Source organism: Thunnus thynnus, chromosome 6 (genome assembly GCF_963924715.1).
Source record: "Thunnus thynnus chromosome 6, fThuThy2.1, whole genome shotgun sequence".
In the NCBI taxonomy this organism is placed as follows: domain Eukaryota; kingdom Metazoa; phylum Chordata; class Actinopteri; order Scombriformes; family Scombridae; genus Thunnus; species Thunnus thynnus.
In genome coordinates this window covers 20,286,000-20,305,400 of record NC_089522.1, presented here as the reverse complement: position 1 = coordinate 20,305,400, position 19,401 = coordinate 20,286,000, and the positions used below count along the sequence as shown (strand labels likewise).

Below are 19,401 nucleotides of genomic sequence, written 5' to 3'. Positions count from 1 at the left end.
ATTGCTTGCAGAACAAAGCAAACCAGATTCTCAGTCTGGTCTTTGTTGGAAAATATCAGTCAAAAGATTTTTGGATCCCCTTTGAAAAAAGCCAGTCGCTGGGTTCTCTCAAGGGTCAGGTTGCCTGGAAATACAAGTAAAGGTCTTCAAGCACAGAGACGGATACTGTCAATGCTTGATCTCCTGTATACAAAGCAGTGGGCATGCGATTCCTCCCTCAAATGTGCACCCCAGAGACTGCAGTAATGGGCAGCACCAAGGTATTCAAGGCTACAAACTGTGACAAATGCAATTAGACACGAGAGACCTGGAGTTTAGAGGAAGCGAACGTGGCAGGCTACAACACAAGGCCATTAGTGCTGGACATATAAGCAAAGGGATGCACGTGTACACACGCACACAGACACACACACACACACCCACACACACATACACAGAGCTTTCTGATATGTCATTGGCGAGGGACATTGAACAAATACACAACTACATTATACACATGTAGACCAGAAAGACCCCTCAAACCCCACCCCCATGTCTCCTCATCCCATCAGAAACCACCCACTGTTACCCATCAAGCATGACAGAAGACCTTGAACGACCTTGTCCTCTATAGTTCTCACAGAACACGCTGTCCGCATGCCAAGCCTGGCCCACCTCTCCCTCTCTTTCTGTCTCTCCGTCTCCACATCCCTCCCTCTTTCCACTTATCTGTCCTTCCTTTTATCTCCGCTCTTCATCTCTCTGTGCTGCTGTCTCTGTATAATGTAGTTTGTATCACTTTCCGTCCACTCCGTTTCTTCCTATCGTTTAGGTAAATAATGTGAATGATGAATCGCAGGCTTACGGTGACCAGTCCAGGGCCAGACAGAGGCAATGCACCACATTGTAATGTAACTAAGGTTAATGGAAAAAGAAAAAGCCAACAAACAAGAAAAAAAATAAAAGGAAATGCGCAAATGCCCCCCACCCCCCAACACACACACACACACACACACTTTGTCTCTGAAAGGCAATTAACTCCACATTGATAGCTCAGCAGTGGGAGGTGATCGGTCCCATTCTGCTAGCTTCCTGATAAGAGCTGAAAGGCAGTTTTTCCCCCCCAGCAGATATGCTTCCTGTATGCACACACACACACAGTGACGCAAGTACACACACCATACATGCACCCATAGCTTTCAGGGATTAAAGCTGTCACTCTAAGAAAGGGCCATTTTTACTGCCACCGCGTATCAGTGACACCCACAGACCGGCACATGCATAAAGACATGAAGACAAGTAGAGCACCATGGGTGCAAATTCATCAGTCCTCAGTGCATGCTGAATGTGTATTATGTCAGCGTAAAAGCTGAATTAATGACACTATCAGTAATGTAACACTCTAAATTGGCCACACATGATTTAGCGGCCCATTTCAATACCTTATTGGAAAGTAAACAGCTGATTACTCAAAGCATTAGCGCTAAATCCCTCACAATTAACTGGAACAAGTGCTGTAATTTGAGTGTATTGATCTAACGAGGATGTTAAGGATTGGCATGAGATGAAGATTATGGATTGTTGATTGTATGTAGGTTGGTTTTTTTAAAATATATAATATGTCGTTTTGAACCATTATTGATCTCATCTAAAGGGACAAGCATGTTATTACCTTTTCTGACCCTCTGTAAGTGATGCTGAGAAACCCTGAGGCTGTAGTGAATCGATATACACACACACACACACACACGGTTAGTTAAAGTTCCCTATATGTCTTAACATATAGAGAAATTATATAGTTCTTTCTGCTTAGCCAATTTATACATTTTAGAATAAAAAACAAAAAAAACGGACAATTCAGTTTACTCTGTGTTTCCTGAGGCAGAGGGGATAGCTATGCCAATTAATTTGTCACTCAGATACAGTTCACACAGAGATAACTCAACTCACATGTTTGTTCGCCACCGTCAATCTTTCACTTGCACACACACACACACATTTTCACAACCCCGTTGAGTTTCCTCTCACCATGTGCTTGTGTGACTAACAACTAAAAACTAATCCCATACATTGTGGGTTTTTATAAAGCATTTCAGTCGGACAGTGATCCCTGAAGGGTGGCTGAGTTCATGAGTATTTTAACAAAAAGTACAGCTGCAATTCTGTATGAATCCACACTATTATTAGTAGATTCCTTTGAAAAAACAGTAAGGCCGTATTATAACAGGAAGCCTGCATAGCTCTGGGATTTATAAATATTGGAATTGCTTTCCACCATATTTCTTCCTTTTGGTTAATATTTTGTAACATTGGCAAATGCATTCTGCTTACATATTTTCAGTTGACAGGAACAGAAGGGCCTACATCAAAGTACTTAATTTATCTAATCTTACCCTCTCTCATGGAAAAAAGATCATTGCTCTCTAAGGACAAATTTCTCAATTCCTTTTTCATTTATCTGTGTTCATTCTCACTCACTGTCTATTATCTTTGTCTTTATCTTTCCCTCTCTCCCATATCTTTCTAGTTCCTACCCCGCCTCCCCCTTACATTCCTGTTGTCATGGGTAACTTAAGACAGACACTTTGAGAGACACATTTATGCAAAGGGCTTCAAGTTGCTGCATCCTCTTTGGTTCACAAATTTACACACATCAGTATGAGGAAAAAAGTGCTGCAACTTGATATCATTTATTAGTAGTGCTATAAAATGTGTTCCGTGAAATTCTTGGGATCTCACAAGGCTCATACGCTGTCACATTGTCACATCAACTTAATTAATTTCACTTTATTTCAGAGCTGTTGTCCTTAGCGGAAAAATAAGAGAAAAACAGATAAGACATAAGATAGATTACCCAATCACAAAGTGGAAAAATGAACTTTTACATCAGAGTTGCCATATCTCTGATATTACCTTGCACAATTGTTCATGTGTTCTGCATTCCAAATTGCATACTTCTGTTTTTTATTTTTACCATGTACTGCAGCTGCCCTTACAAAGAACGCACTGTTGCATGCAGTATACATGCAGTATGCATACAATTGGGACATACTACTTCATCTGTCAATGCGGCTTGTGTCACTGCACTGTCAATGTGCTGTCATTGGTCTATGCTCTCTTGGCGGCTCAATCAATGTGACATATCTTCCGCCACACAGAGGATTATGGGTCAGATTAACCAGAAAAGCATGCTGGTTTGCATACTGCAATAACACAAAGTAATGTCTTAAAAACACTCATTTTGTAATGTAGGTTACAGTTAGTGCTTAAATAGATTAGATACGATAAATTAGATGCCTTTAAAATTTGTAGTTATTTTGCATTTTATGTGGATTTTTCATGTTTTGTTATTATATCACAAACCCCAAACCTTGGCAGTACTTGTGTTTGCTCTGCTCCTAAGAATACAGAACTCTGACCCACATTATTTAGACATCTACATAAAATTTACATCCAGTTGGTAGTTTGCTCAAATAACCATCCACCTATTCATCACCTGTCTGTCATTTGCATGGTACATGTAAAGCCTGCAGTTTTTTACACTGGATGGAAAGTCTCTCATTCTCTCTGTTTGTCATTTGATATTGCCAATTAGTTAATGAGAAGGTCACACACACGCACACATTCTATGGACTGACTTGTGATTCCCGTCAGAAAATAGCTCAGCTGTCGAGTCATAGCTTTCAGTTCACCACAGAAAAGGCAAGAGAAATGGTTAGAAGCAAGCAGAAGAGGGAGGGTATATTAGGAGTGACATACTAACACTGGCCAAGAGGAGTTTAACGGCTATGACAAGACCACCCAAGCAAATAAAAATGTCATTCTACATGTCATTCTCCTCTTTGAATTTGTTTTCATATTGTTAACTTACAGAAACATTCCAAAATGAAACACAAACTGCTGATAATGAGGACAATATTAGTCCAGTGCTAGTTCTGGTCACATGATATTTAGTCATAAGTGTATCATGAGGCTTCCTCCAAACCCACAGCTGAACTGTGCGAACACACACACAGACACACAGACACACACACAGACACACACAGACACACACAGGGGCACTTTCACAACAGACCTTAAGTGTTTGAAAATAACTATGTGGAACTACAATGACAGGAAAACCATCGTGTATGCATTAACCAAAACCCACGTCATATGCACAGGAATTCAAAAGCCCAAGAGAACCATTTCTCCATCAGACTCGAGGACGCTAACGGACTGGCTGACTAATAGACAGGAGAGACAGCAAAAAAAAAAAAAAAAAAAAAAAAAAAAAAAAAAGCAAGAAAGCCAGATTCTCAGAGCAGATGTCTCTTTGACGGGCTGAGTACTCTTCATTTACTGCAACAGATATGACGTCGGCACTTATCACAGTCTTTGGCATCCTGCCCACTTCCTGAGAGCATCTAAACCACTTGTGCTCCTATTCTCCTCTTCTCTGCTTCCCACTTCCTCTTGGCCGGTCAATTTCATTCATTTATTCAATTGTCATTAATATGACAAATCTTTGCCTTCCCCCCGTCTCTGTACTGAAGCTCAACGCCTGCTTGTGAAGTATAACTGCACCTCATGTTCAAGCAGTATATGCTTAAGACCCATCTATATTATTTTCTTTGGTTCAATTATATTATTTATTATGTTATCTGAAACAGGAACATCATCGTTGAGACATCGGTAAAACTTTCACTCTAGCGCTGACAATTGTTTGCAATTTCCTGTGTGTAACTAACTGCTTACGGTGTGTTCTCAGGAACTCCCCATATGTCAACAGAGAAACAGACTGAACGAATCATTCAGTGAGACACCTTTGAAATATTAAGGTACTTCCTCAAACCCTATATATCCTGAGTTAGGCACTAGAAGCTGCTGCTCACGTCAGAACTATTTTTTGTTGCCTCCACCCACAAACTAACCTGATCTAAACACACGTACACACACATAGATTTGCACATATATAACCACATCGCCCTGAAATATTTTCCTCACTTCTTTTTCATATTTCATCCACACGCAGGGTGTGTGTGTGTGTGTGTGTGTGTGTGTAAAACATGAATAGTTATGGTAAACTGCGTCACTATAAAATGACTGCAACCAAAACTCCACCCTGTTGTGAAAGTTAAGATTTGAGTAAGAAAAGAATTTCTGTTTATGTACATTGTACAAAATGTTCAATGCACTGCCAAAAGTAAAATAAAACAACAAATAAACAAAAAAAGCCTTTCAGAAATAATGAGACTATATCAGCAAAAAGGTTAAAGGCTTCTTTAGAGGAACGGAAATAAAAAACATTTAAACATACAAATTTGACATTTTTAGACAATTTTATATAGACAGAGTAACAGTATAACATAATCGATCCCAAAAATGACTGTCAACCTCATCATCAGGAGTCCTTTTTCCAATCTAGAATCTGGAATATAATAGTACTAAAATAATTAACCTGGCAGTGTTCCATGGGAAACAAGTACTTTCGAGAATACTGACCCCTGTATAGTCTAAAGATGGAGGTGAAAGCACGTACTAATTTAAATTATCTGCTGTATAAAAATGCAGATTCATGGAAGACAAATGAAAGTAAAACCATCATTCGTGAGCATAGAAAGCGGTGTAAACATGAGGGAATACCCAGTTTTCAAAATGAGCTCCCTTCCTCAGGCAATAAGGCATTAACAGTTAAATAATCACCACAGCTCAGCAGGATTATATCCAACTCTACACTACCTATTTATTCATAGCTGTAGGCGCAGCAGCTGCGGTTTCAGAAAAAAAGGAAGAAGGCCATGCTGTTTTCACACCCCTTTACTGTAACCCTTGACTGTTTTAAACTGGTCCGGTGAATCTGTGACACTAATCAATTGATCAACCAGACAATGATACAACGGCACTGCTATTTTAGCTGAGAAACACAGTCATTCACCTGACAATGTAATGTGTAAGGAATGTTGACTCTTCCCATCGACACTCCTTGATACCAAAGACAGAAGAACAGGAGTGGAGCTGATAACACACAGTCCGAAGATGTGTTATGATGTGGTATTATGTGCACTGCAATCGGAAACTATGTGTAATGGAAAAGGTATTGTAGTAGATAAAAAACCTGTCACCAATAACATATCACACTCAGACACAGTATACACTAGCACATGCCAGCAGGGACAGTGTGATGTCTAGTTTGAGTTCATTTTTGGTCTTGCACTAGTCACTCTGGCCCCTCCATCTGCTCTGCTGTCCCAAGTGTACGTGTGTGTGTGTGTGTGTGTGTGTGTGTGATCCTCCCCTGAGTCACTGTGTCTGCCGTGCCACTACATGGCAGAGAAACACAGGGACAAGATGCACCGAGAAGATTTACATAAATGACACAGTGGTGCCAGGACCCCTTGTTTTCACTCTGTTGCAAGCAAATACAGAAATACAGATCTGAATGAGGAAGACAGACAGATTGTGTATATTTATGTGTGTGTGTGTGTGTGTGTGTAAGAGAAAGGCACTTTCTTTTCCTAGTAAAAGCTCATTTCCTCATATCGTCTCCGTTACTGCTGTCGGCATCTGAAGGTGGAAAACAGCCTGTATGCAGGTGGAAATTCAAGCGTTACTTCACTAAATGATGACTCACTCACGCAATTGGCAGATACTGGTTTATCCTGAGTCCTTGCTTTGATACCGGTTGTTAGAGGGTAAGAAGGAAAGAGGGCTGTTATATGGATGTGTACAATTTGATGTCAGTTGAGGAAGAAAAAGATTAACGAGAGTGAGAAGTCGTGATGAATTGATACTTCCTCTGTTTTTATGCAACTGATTAGCTGTTTAAAGTGCTAAATTGAAAGACAAAAGAATGTGACCATCATTCAATAGTTTGAAGAATTTTACTCCTGACTCCTACTTTCAAAATTGTAAATGTCAACAAAAGTTCTCCAGGACTGTGTATCATTCTCTGTAGTAACATTCAGGTTGCCCGTTCTGCGTGTTTCCAACCCAACTGGGCTACTTTGAAAGAAAAGCTGCTGAAGAGAAAAATAACGTGTAGCTTTTGAGTTTCTTTTTGCATAATCCACAGCCGCTGGAGGGAAGTGTTATAGATAAAAATTAAAATCTTCTGCATTCAAACTTAACAGAATAGATGGACAAGGGTGCATACAGGGACACTGATAAGAAGCAATGAGGATCTTAGTTTTGGAGCCTGTCAGGTGGTTTTTCAGTGGCTCTTGGCTGCTGTGTTAAGTTTGCCTCAAGGTGGTGATAACCCTCCCTAACCTGCCCTCTTTCCTTGCTTCCCCTGCTCTACATGCCTGTTTGATTACATTTTTAACTAGTGGAGTGTGCAGAGAAGGTCTGAAACTGCAGGTTTCATCACCCTTTAACTCAGAGCAGCTCCTGCCAAAACGCAACTACACTGCAGGTCATTAAATCAACTCAAGATTAATCTCAGTCTCTTCCCTCAATGTGCCCTCCTTGCTTCTTGTCTCGCCGCAGCTTTTCAGACTTTCTCTTGCCTAAGACTCTGGTAAACCAGCCCTGCCTCATCCTTTTCACAATCTCTGATTTCAAAGTGTTTATTACTAAATAAATGTGCACAATGATGGTTAACTCCCCTTACTCTTTACAAATCCCAGAATTTACAGCAGATGAGACAGCTACAATGTTGGCTGGACCGGGCCGGTGAGTAGTGATTCATTCCTGCAGTGCCCCCGCCGCTCCCTTCTGCCAGACCATTTCCGCCTGCTTTTATATTTGGCGGCTATCCAGAACATTCTTGTGTTATTGCAGTGGCTCAAACACTGCTACAGTGTGTGGGGTGCACAGAGGACATACACAGACAGGTACACATGCACACAAACACACAAGTACCTAATGACACACACACACACCATACTGCCTCTGCCTATTTTCTCCCGCTCGCTCTGTTTTCCTATTCCCCGCCAGCAGAAAGATGAGGTCTCTTCACAGCTGGAGGTTACTCCTGTTGACTGAACAAATGGGCCAGAGAAGGCAGCTAGTACACCACGCTGCCACAGTAGCTACATACAGTTGAGCAAGATGCAGAAACACTACACATGCCTTTCCCTGTGGATTTCCACATCTAATTCTCTGTTCTGACCTTTAGGACTGTGCTGCACCTTAATGCTTCTGGTATTCCACCAAGTATGTATATTGTTCACAGCACTGTGGTTGGAGAACACACCTAAAATCATTGTGAGACACTAGCTTATCTGGCTAATCATACCTATGCTAAATAGTAATATAAACACTATATGTCCTGGTACTGCACTGTATTATACTGCATTTATTAAATATTTGATGTGCATTAATTGGAAAACATTAAGAAATTGAGCTGGCTTGGTAGCTGCAGTCAGTGCAGTTAATATTTCATGAGAACGACCAGATTTGTTGCTTTAATGCACTGAGGGTTATGTAAACAACTCAAAGTGGTAGTAAATTGATTAATTAATTTCAAATTTAAGCTACAAACCAATTAATTTCTGCCAACATGAATCCAGGTCATAACACTGATTCTGTTAATACTCCATAAATAAACATGTTGTACATTAAATTTGCTTTGCATACAAGGATAGAGGAAAAGCAAGGTATTGATGTGTAGTGTGAGATCTAAATATGGACTGGTAGCTGGTATCATGCATTTAAGAACAGGGGATGAATTTATAAGAGCATAGTCTAGGCAGGAAGGTCTTTCTCAGTAAGAAAATAATACTAAATAATAAAGTCTCACCTCTTTTCCTTGGAGATTTGTACAATACAAGACATTAGAAATGCTTTTAGGCTTTTTCCCAACATCCAGTCACCACTAGTTTATTGCTATTTATGCAGCTTGGACAGTTGACAACCTGCAGTAGTAAATGGTATTTCATTGGCTATTTCACTATCTAGCCTCCAATGTTAGCGGCCACACTAAATAAAAATAAAAGCAGCTGCTAATTAACGCTCACTGAATTTGTGTATAGTGGCTGTAAATCCACTCTGGCTACAGCTATGCTTTGCTAATCAACTAAGCTGCCCTCGTAAGAATTTATTAGATGAGCCCTCTAATTAATCTCCTAAGTTAGGTTCTAATTGTTTGCATTTGCTGCCATGGCCAACCTAAGGTGTTGATCTGGTTACCTGGGAATAAGGTAGGCGTGCATGCCTAGAGGGCAGCATTAGGCTGTCCAGACCCACAATAACAGCGCATCAAATTATAGCCTCCTAAGTCAATTCACAGAGACCCCTATATTGGTGTCGTGTGGGTGCTGCAGCAAAAGCATAAGCTAAAGACAAAAAGATCCTGGCTAAACTTTTGCAGTGGCAACCACATCAAACAATGCATATGTGCAAGCTCACATTGCAGGTTTGCAGACATTGTAGCGTCTACTGTGGAGCGGCCTGATTCTGCTGGACGCCTTGAGACAGAGAAGCTGCTGGGACAACTTTACAGAGTTGAAAATTCCTGTCTCAGAGGAGTATAAACTACTGTGCAGTGTCTAGGCATCTGGTAGGCCTTCAACCTGGACTTAATGGTTCATCATCACACCCCTAGCCCCTAGCATTTTTTTTTTTTTTAAACGCAGTAATATTTTTGATCTGAACACAGAGAATAACTATTTTTTTCTAATATATAGTAATTAGATTTTCAAAAATATATAAAAAATATGATAAGGAGACAATCGTCTATCTCTGAAAGGGGGTGAGAAACAAAATTAACTTTCATTATGAAGAAAAGGGATTCAGATTATAATTACAGTACAATTTGGTTCCTGGGGTTCAGAGGAATTTTCCCACAACCAACACTGCATTCAATAAGTTGTTCAGAGATTTACAGAAAATCTTTATGTTTATGTATTTGCTTTGGATGCAAACATTTGTCTTTCTGCAGCTAGACAGCTAGAAAGGCTCCTGTCCAACAGGTACTCTTTTGCCAATGGGTTGAAGTGCACACTTTAACCTTAGGTAGCCACAGGCCTACTTTTTATTTTCACTTGACAGCATTGATTTGGTTCTTTAAGAAATCATCCCGAGATTCACAGAGAAAGCCACAGCGGTATTTGCCCGTGCATATCCCAGAAGTTAAGTTTAGACAGAGTATAATAGCTTTCATTAAACACTTATTGTAGGTAAACTTTAAAACAGGTGGAGTCATCACAATCATCAGCTCTACCGTCAGCTGAACACACCATGTCATCAACATTGTTAAAAAACATGTGTCTGGATTCTGCCTCCCTGGCGTCCTCACTCCTGTACACCGGCTCATCATCAGTTACAGTTTAACTGCCCACAAACACATGACCAAAGTAACCATGGTAACAGTCTCAATAACAAACGGAGGCCTGGACCAGGTCTACAAAGACTGGGATTCTCCTTGGGATGATTAGGTTACATAAATGATTACAGCCTCAACACAAGACCTTCAGTCCGCCTCTGAAATGACTCACAACTCTCTATCTAAACTAACACAAACATTGTTACACCTCCACCCCCTCTCACCTCTGCTGCACTCAGCCCAACCATCTGTCTGTGGTCAGATATCTAGACTATAGGGGTTGAACATGAGTCATCTTACAGACAACAGTGAGAGACATAAGACTAGGGTTGCTATGCGTGTAGGGATCACCTCTGAATGGTTGCTATGTCTTTCTATAGGTAGGCCAAACAGAGTTCAATTACAATTACAGTATCTATAACAAGGATGGGAACTTAGGTTGAGGGAAGTTTAGGTTGCAAGTACAATATTAAATCTGAGGAAGCTATTTTAAATCTGTAAAAAAAAAAAAAAACTATAACACCAGTTGGATAAAAGGATTTGTACAATAAATGAATAACGAGCATGAACTTACTGTGGGAAGGTGAACACACAACAATCAATCCTAAAAATAAAAAGGGCAGTGATTCAAAATTCTTTTGTAGCATTTTTTTCTTCTGAAATACAATAATGAATGTTTTTTTCATTCTACATCTATAATAATTAATGAAACTGAGAGGGAAAGTGGATTAACTTTTCAGCCCTTTGCTTATCCATGCCTGAGAGTTATCACTTCATGGGTCAAAAACCCAAAGGGTTGAGAACACAGGGTCTTTCACAGAGTGAAAGAGAATTGCAATGATTGAAAATCCAAACAGCAACCTAGGAACAAATGAGAAACACCCTGACTAAACACCACGACAAGAAGATCTTAAAGTATTGGATGCATTTAGCTTTGCTGGGTAAACAATGTCTACAACTTTCTATATAGACGTGTGTCAAATCAGTGAATCAATAGTATTGAGTGTGTGTGTCACAAAACAAAGCTGGTCACCAAATAGACCCCGCAGCTTTAGTAAAAGGAGATATACAGTATCCCCACACAAGTTCATAGCTTGTCTTTGCTGTTTACCCAAATTAATATTATAATACAGCAGCAGGTCTGAATCATGTCTCAATGGAACTCTGTATTGCATAATATGAAAGTGTGAGTCTTATCCAAAAATATACACTAAAATGTCTTATGAAATACAAAAACAATGGAAAAAGTGAATAAGCTAGGTGTACTGAAAACAGCAATGACTTAGTCTCTCTTTTCTTCTGCGATCACAGGGGAGGGAATGTTTTAGATTTTACCGTGTCACAGTCAAAATGGTTATGTAATCCATGTCCTTTTCAGGGTGATGCAGAGTTCCTGCATATCCTAGTGAACCATATTTGGAGTGTAGGTGTATGTGTGTGTGTGTGATGAGGGATAGCGGGTAGAGTATCACACGGTCAATGAAAGGTTTTAAGAGGAATGCTCATGCCTCCGACTGACTCACAGAGTGCAATGAACTCTATTGATGTTTAACTAAATTCCATTGTTAATAGAGTAATTAGAGTCACATGTCCTTGGACAGCGCTTACACATTTACAATACAGAGCCATAACAGACTATCACAGCAGGAAGATTTACACAAGTGTAGAAGGTCTAAGCGGAAGCAGAAATAACAATATTGAAGTGTTTATTTAAATTATGGGACAAGTGTTGTTCTGAACTGTCAGTGGTAAAGACCAAGAGAAATCTGGCATTATGTTAAGTTATTTATAGTGGTTGTAATTCATTTTACTGAACGGTCCAGTTTACAGTGTACAGATGTCCCAGACAAAGAGAAAGACCATGGCACTGTCCCAGATGATTGTAATGACTGTATCCTTAGGGATTTGTTGTCACCCAGATCATCATGGGAACAAGGATGGCATGTTTCTGTGGTTGCTGTGACAATAATAAATAAAAGAGTCAGTCCTGGATGGGAACAAGCCCTCAGGGAACCATGGCAACTGCAGTGAAAATGTCAAACACCAGACCTTAAGTGCTCCAGCCGGAGGAATTTCAGTGATTGAACTGCTGTGCATCAAGCTCTCTGTTTTCCTTTCAATCTATTTTTATACACTTTTCTAGTCATTATTACCAATTACAAAAACTAATTTTAAATGGCTGTACGACTACACAGAAGTCAAATAGAGAAGTTGCATAATTTATCACTACGTAGCATGATTGTTTATTCACAATGAAATCTATCCGAGACAGCTTGGCACCAAGTTAATATTTCACCCTGGCCATCCCTAGCCTCTGGAAATTAGCCTGAGGAGGTTGACTAGATTGAGCTAAATGGATGGATCAATTAAGCAGTAGAAGAAGGGTGGGAGGTGAAGTGGGGTGGTGGGGGTGGGGGGTGGGGGCACTATAGTGGTCCTTAAGGACTAGAGATGGATGGCTTTAAGAGTGCCAGGGAAGCTCTACTACAGAAGCACAAGCAGCATGCCTAACAAAGACATAGGGTGCAGGTATTGCCATATTGACACCAACCTGCACTTTCCACATTGACATCTTAATTTGTACACACAAACACTCATCACTGCTGTGCACAAAAATAGATACCACTGCAACCACATCAAGTAGATTGAGTATGGCCATGTCTGAGTGCTATGGTTACCACAAGCAATAGCCTACTATAAATTGTGAAGCCTATAAACTTGTGAAGAACAGCAACTTTACAAGACTCAGGAAAAAGGCACTCGAAGTGCAGCCAGTAGTGATTTAGGGTATATGTCCTACCAGTGGGGTAGAAAATACAATCAAATGTTATTCATTTATTAGTTTTAACAGACAGTTCTGATTTAACTAATCCATCTAGCATGTCGAACAAAAGTTCAATGTGCACTAAGTTGAATACTTTGTCTTCCTCCTCAACCAAGTTAATGATTTATCATTATTATCCTAGCCACAGATTAGTATCTAAACAATGCTGTCACAAACACATTATAATCTATGCTATAGCTACGGCTATAGCTATACATGGACTCTTTCATTTCCCTCTAATGCAAAGCACCAAACTGCATAGCTCTAAACATAATCTGCCTGATCTTTACAAGCTCCTTCCTTCTTTAATACCTCTCCACCTCAAGCGCCAGTTTCTACTCAAATTAGGATTCAAATGTCCCTAGGGTAAATCATTGTCAATGTTGGAAAGTTGCTTTGCAGGAAAGGGCTGCACAAACAAACACACATAAAAGTGAAAAGATATTCATATATGTGCACACTCACACAGATTGATGGGTGTGACCAGAGGAAATGTGAAAAAACTGCTCTGAGAAAACAGCTTTCTATGAAACACACTGGGGAGATACACATTTAGCAGCAGCAGTGAGAAAAAAAAAAAACCCACCAAAAAAAAAAAGTACAACACCATTAGGACTGAGTGCAGAGTGATAGCACAGAAGTTGCCTGTGATATCTCTGCCATGAAAGTGATGACAGGGCACAGTGCAAACACAGATCAAAAACATGGTCTGTCTGCTACGCCTCCACAAATTAATTCCTTGAGGTAAGTCAGAAAGAGAATTCAACATCAAATTATAAAACTATATAATACTACATTTGAACTGAACAGGTTTACAATAGGACAGAGAGCCATAAACTGAAAAAAAGATCGAACTGCCAGATAGCAAGAACAGGTTCAGAGCTAAAATGTCTTTAGTTAAGGAAGAATAAACGTCTGCATCACTATCACAAGAGAGTACGTCTTTATGCTGATGGTAATGTACTGTCAGAGACTGTATCAGGATATGTTACATATTACATATATTGCCCCCACATTTTGTATTTTGTGATATTTCTTTGACATATACAATAGGATACTGTCACCACCTATTATTTTACTGGTAGAATTCGCACTGGTCTTATTCTATAAAGAGGTAGGCAAGTTCTCAAAAGCCTGAAAATAAGGGCCGGACAAATTTCTCAGGGTGGCAGAGTTTGTTATTATTTATGCTCAGTATAGTAGTTGCTGATAAAGCAGATCAACTATATGGCATGACACTGATCTACAATTATGTCCTGGCAGTAAGAGCAGAAGGTGTGTTTACATCTAAAGGCACTGGCTATCATTTGCCACCGAGACATGCACTTACTGGCAGTCTCCACCCACACCCCAGACCTGAAGAAAGGATGGTGGGTAGATGAGTCATGTTTATGTGTAAATAAACTGAAGAAAAGCCATAAAGGTACTGTATAGTTGCTTGAGAGCCAAATATAATTAACACCCAAAGTCTACATTTCTGTTAGCATTTTTCTTTCTTTACACAAATGTTTTATTGTTACTTCTTGATCCAAGGTGGTACTTCTATTGAAGTTTTGCCTTGCCTCACCTTTGCAGAGTTTGACAAACAATGCTTGATACTCTAAAGCAACATCAGAACCTTGGTGGAACACTGCATTCCTTGCCAACTTGACAACTGCATGCAATGCTTCACACTGTAGCAACCTGAAGACACTTTGAGGACTGAAATGCCTGTCAGCAGGCCACACCTTGAAATGAATCTGGTACATGCTTAGATATATTACAGATAGATATACACAAGACACACACATCCACTCAGATGGGATGATGAGCCTGCTCTCTAGAGACAAAAGAAAGCACCTGGCTTCTTGTCTTCCTTGCTCTCCCCGGATGTGGAGGTGTGTGTGTGTGCATCTGTGTTCAAACCTATAAATAGAGCCTGTGTCTTCCCTTGCTCTCGCTCCAGTGGGATCCTCTCATGTTTTAATTAAATAAACTGCTGCAATCAGGCCCAGCTGTGCCCTGCATCCCCAGCCTGCATCAGTCAGCATCCATGCTCAGGGGCAACACAGAGGCTGGGGGGTCAGTGCATATGAGTACATGGAGACAGAAAGATGGAGAGAGACAGAAGCAGACAGGGAGGAAGGGAGAGAGAGTGAGAGAGAGAAATGGACTAAGCCATGAATTGGGGCATTCTGCACTGAAGCCACCTGGGTATCATAGGAAGCCCTGCTCAGGTGTGCTGTATGGGTTCCCCGATGTGCAAACCAGCAGAAGGAAAGGAGCTCAGCTCATCTCTTTCATCCTTCCCTCTCCACTTCCCCCTCCCCTTGCCCTTTCCATTTTTTCTATTTTTTCTCTTTACTGTAAATTATTCTGCTAATTCTTTGCAGTGTCCCATTCTATATGATAATTTTCTGCAAATCTGTTCTCCACCAAAGGCGGCCATCATATGTATGTATGCTAGGATAGAATAGTGGAAGTAGGAAAATGTAGATTTATTAATTTTTATACACTCTTGCTGGGATTATTTATAGAGAATAAAGTTACATTATGGTGAAATGCTGAGAAGGACCCCGGGCATCCCTGAACCTAACTCTGACCTCTGTCTTGACCTGCTCTTAACAAGGTTAGGTAGATTTTCAGACATGAGGTGGTTTAAGGTACTTACTAGTAATAATATTGATGCATTGACATTAGCTCGGGCTACAGACCACGTGAAGGGAGATGTCCCAGCAAGGCCACAGCTTGTCAGGTAAGCAACAACAGAAGTCAACAAAGGGAGCCACATCAATACAGTATACTCAATACAAAACATCCACAACCAAATATAGCATCTTGTATGTCTGATGCTTGATTCTCCCCTCAGATTTTGTATCATGGAACTATTTCCTTTGTAGGATAGGTCCAACATATGAGACTGAAGCATTGCAAACAGGCTAAAGATGATATATTCTGTTGGGGATAGTTAAATTGAATTCTAATGCTGTGTTGTGGTTTAAAATGTTTTTGTTAACCAGCCCCATTTGCTGCTGTTTGTCTCTCTCTGACAAGCTGCTGGCTCACTGGGGCATCTCTGACCACAGGATCTTAAACCTCAGCTAATGTCCATGCATCAATATCACTACCAGCGAGTAGCTTGTACCACTTTATGTCAAAAACTTTTAAAAAGGTCCAGTGTTTGGGATTTAGTGGCATCTAGCAGTGAGGTTGCAGATTGCAATCAACCCCCAAGCATGTAGCAGAACCTACGGTGGCTGCAAAACTCACAAAAAACGCAGAAGGCCCTCTGTAGGGGCTACAGTAGAAACATGGCAGTGCAACATGGTGGGCTTCGTGGAAGAGGACCTGCTCTCTATGCAGACATAAAGGACTCATTCTAAGGTAACAGAAACACAATGGTTCTTATTTTCATGGGATATATACTAATTAAAACATACTGATGAATATTTTATTCCATTTCTGCCATGTCTGTTCTGCTAGATGTCACTAAATTCTACACACTGGACCTTTAAACAAAAGGTCCACCCACACCTGATTTCCCCTGCCAGATGTCACCCGGGAATCCTAAGTGTAAAAGACTAAACTGTACCTTTTAGTAATAGCAGCAGAAGCAGTCTTGCTCCTGGTTACCATCTATAATTAATGGACTGGTGTTGCTGGTTCTTGTTCTGTTTCTCAACTAACCCCCCCAGTAAAATCACGTGGCCATTACAGTCCTACAGTTAACACCCAGGAGGATGAATATGGCCATGTGCATCAATACTTTAGCTTGAAAAATACTGAACAAGTGAATGAAGAATTACTTTTTATCCTGGTTGTTTCACATTTAGAGGAATCATTGCTCTGTTACTGGGACATACACAGGCTATTCCTGTCAGTAATGTGTCCTCCATATAAGAATTGATTCAATTATTGATCAAGTTGTCCACAGCAGCCGGTAAAAAGCGTGACTGGATCAATACCCATTTTTGAGGAGTGAGAGGGACAAACTTTTCTCTTTGATGTTTTAGAAAGGCTAGGCACTTGCATGGCATAACATTGTCTGCCAACTCCAACAATAACATGTTTCCCAAATTGGTAGACACACCTTTACCTACTGATTGTTCAGCAAGCACAACAGGATATCCAACCGATGGTGGGTTAAGTAGTAAATAGGAAAAGTAGGCCAGTAGCCAACTTTAAAATGCACCTTTTGTTTCCTCAAATATTTCCTCATTAAGTTTGCCCTGCTGTTCTCCAACATGGCAGAATATGCTCGTTTTCATATTCATCAGTGTTCTTAAATCCACTCAGTGGAAAGTTCTGACCTGAAAGAACAGATCTGGTTTGCGCAGAGTCAAGGACAGAGTCAGGTGAAAGTCCCAATTTTACAATGCAATGAGTGTTATGTATCTAGATAAGCTTTGCCCATTCAGCTACAATAAAGTCACTGATATTTCAGCATCACGTGGATAATAATGACAAAAATAGCAAACACGAGAGTCCCTACATATCTAGGCTGATAGAGGAGTGGACCATGGCCTAAGCTAGAGGGCCTCCGAGGATGTGTCAGACAGCAGATAATCAAGAAGACTGAGATGACACACATGCTCTCGCACACATTCAAAGAGAGAGACAAAGAGTGACAGAAGAAAAGAAGGGAGGGGATGATGAGGAACATTAATGAATTAATGATAGGAGGGATTCAGGACATGCGCCATTACACAATTGCATGTGACTTACAGGCAGCAAATGATGTAAGGAATGATTTCAGTATGAGTGATCTATGTTCAGGTGGACCTCACAGATGTCACTTTAGGCCATAACTCATGACGTGACCTCAGCCAGATTGATAATAAATATAGGCTAAAATATACATTTACTTTGACTATTCTGTGAATGCCAACAATGACCCCAAAATCCAAGCCAAAATACCTTATTTTGGTCGTGGCCCCAGTGTCATCAGTAGCATTATAATCATAGCTGTTAGACCTACTAACATCACTAGGATTATAGTAGCCATGACGCTCATCAGTATCACTATTATTATCATGGTAAGGTACATGGATATTATAGGATTGAGTTCGAGCATCCAGCTGAGTCTCATCATCGATTGGGAGCTGATGAAAGCTCAGCAAAGGCGCATGGCCCCTTCGTTTGCTCCACACTCTCGATGCAAACCGTGCTGTCACACATGACCTAACGCGCCCATAAAAACAACCTACATACAAACGTTTGAGCATATTCAAAATAAGCCCATGATTGATTTGACTTACCGATACCGGGGGCGGAGTAGATGAAATACAATGCGGAGGTGGACAGTGAAAAAAGGAATAAAAGTCCAAGGAATGACCTTCTCCGGAACCGCAGATGTGTCGGCATTATACAGGCAGCAAAAGCACACACAGGCACGTTTTCGTATCTACACGGACGATAGACCAGTTCCGATGTGCCAAGATGCCAGAGCCAGTAGTCCACGGACAGTCTGGGTTCAATGAGCCGATGAGAGTGTTATGTCTGCGGCAGCAGCGAGGACTAGGAAGTCAGTCTATTTCCGCGGCAGGTCGAGCACAGGAGAAGAGCTCCAGTATTCAATCAAGACATTCAAAATCCATTCCTCAGGGGATGGTCCGGATATAGCTCAGAATATGTCCGATGTCGAAACTGTTGACAATGATCAGCGCAGAGCAACCTGGCCTGGTATTTTCAGTGAGAGACCATCATTTGGCTCACACCCTACGACGCTGATGGTGTTCGGCTGCTCCTGTGCTTTGACTGCATTCCTACCAGCCCTATGAATGAAGCTGCCCCTCTGCAATACCTAAAGTGGGCGTAACAAACAAACAAGCACGCTACGTTCTCGCAACGTTAATCAACGTATCCTGGCGACCGAAGATTCCTAGCAACTACTTTGATAACCCTCACGATGTCGTCACAACGTTATGGCATATGACAAGCCCTCTTAAGATAACGTTAGGTATTTAGCTTAACAGGATTATATGCGCTGATATATCATGAGTAGCCTATATATATATATATATATATATATATATATATATATATATATATATATATATAGTTAAATACACACTCTAGAGAGAGAGAGAGAGAGAGAGAGAGAGAGAGAGAGAGAGAGAGAGAGAGAGATTAGAGATATATAGATATAGATAAAGATATAGATATATAGATATATATAGTCCACCTCATTTACTGTAGTGTAACTAACAATTATTACTGCAGGTAGATTAAATGTTATTCATCCAAAATGATCACAAAGGTGAATCTACAACTCTAAAATGACCAATTTAACAATTTATAGGATTTTGATATATGGGTTTAGGCCTACCTATTATTGTGTATGACATTTAGGAAAAGGCTAAGGTAGGCT

General features: G+C 40.5%; 1 protein-coding gene across 1 annotated transcript in view; it reads right to left on the bottom strand.

The window, feature by feature from the left end:
* Positions 1-18,898, bottom strand: part of b4galt5 (UDP-Gal:betaGlcNAc beta 1,4- galactosyltransferase, polypeptide 5) — a 32,334-nt gene extending 13,436 nt beyond the window's left edge. The window contains exon 1 of the mRNA XM_067592459.1: positions 18,290-18,898. Coding sequence (XP_067448560.1) covers positions 18,290-18,395 — 106 coding nt within the window. The 5' untranslated portion in view covers positions 18,396-18,898. The remainder of the gene's footprint in view (positions 1-18,289) is intronic.
* Between the last annotated feature and the right edge of the window lie 503 nt (positions 18,899-19,401).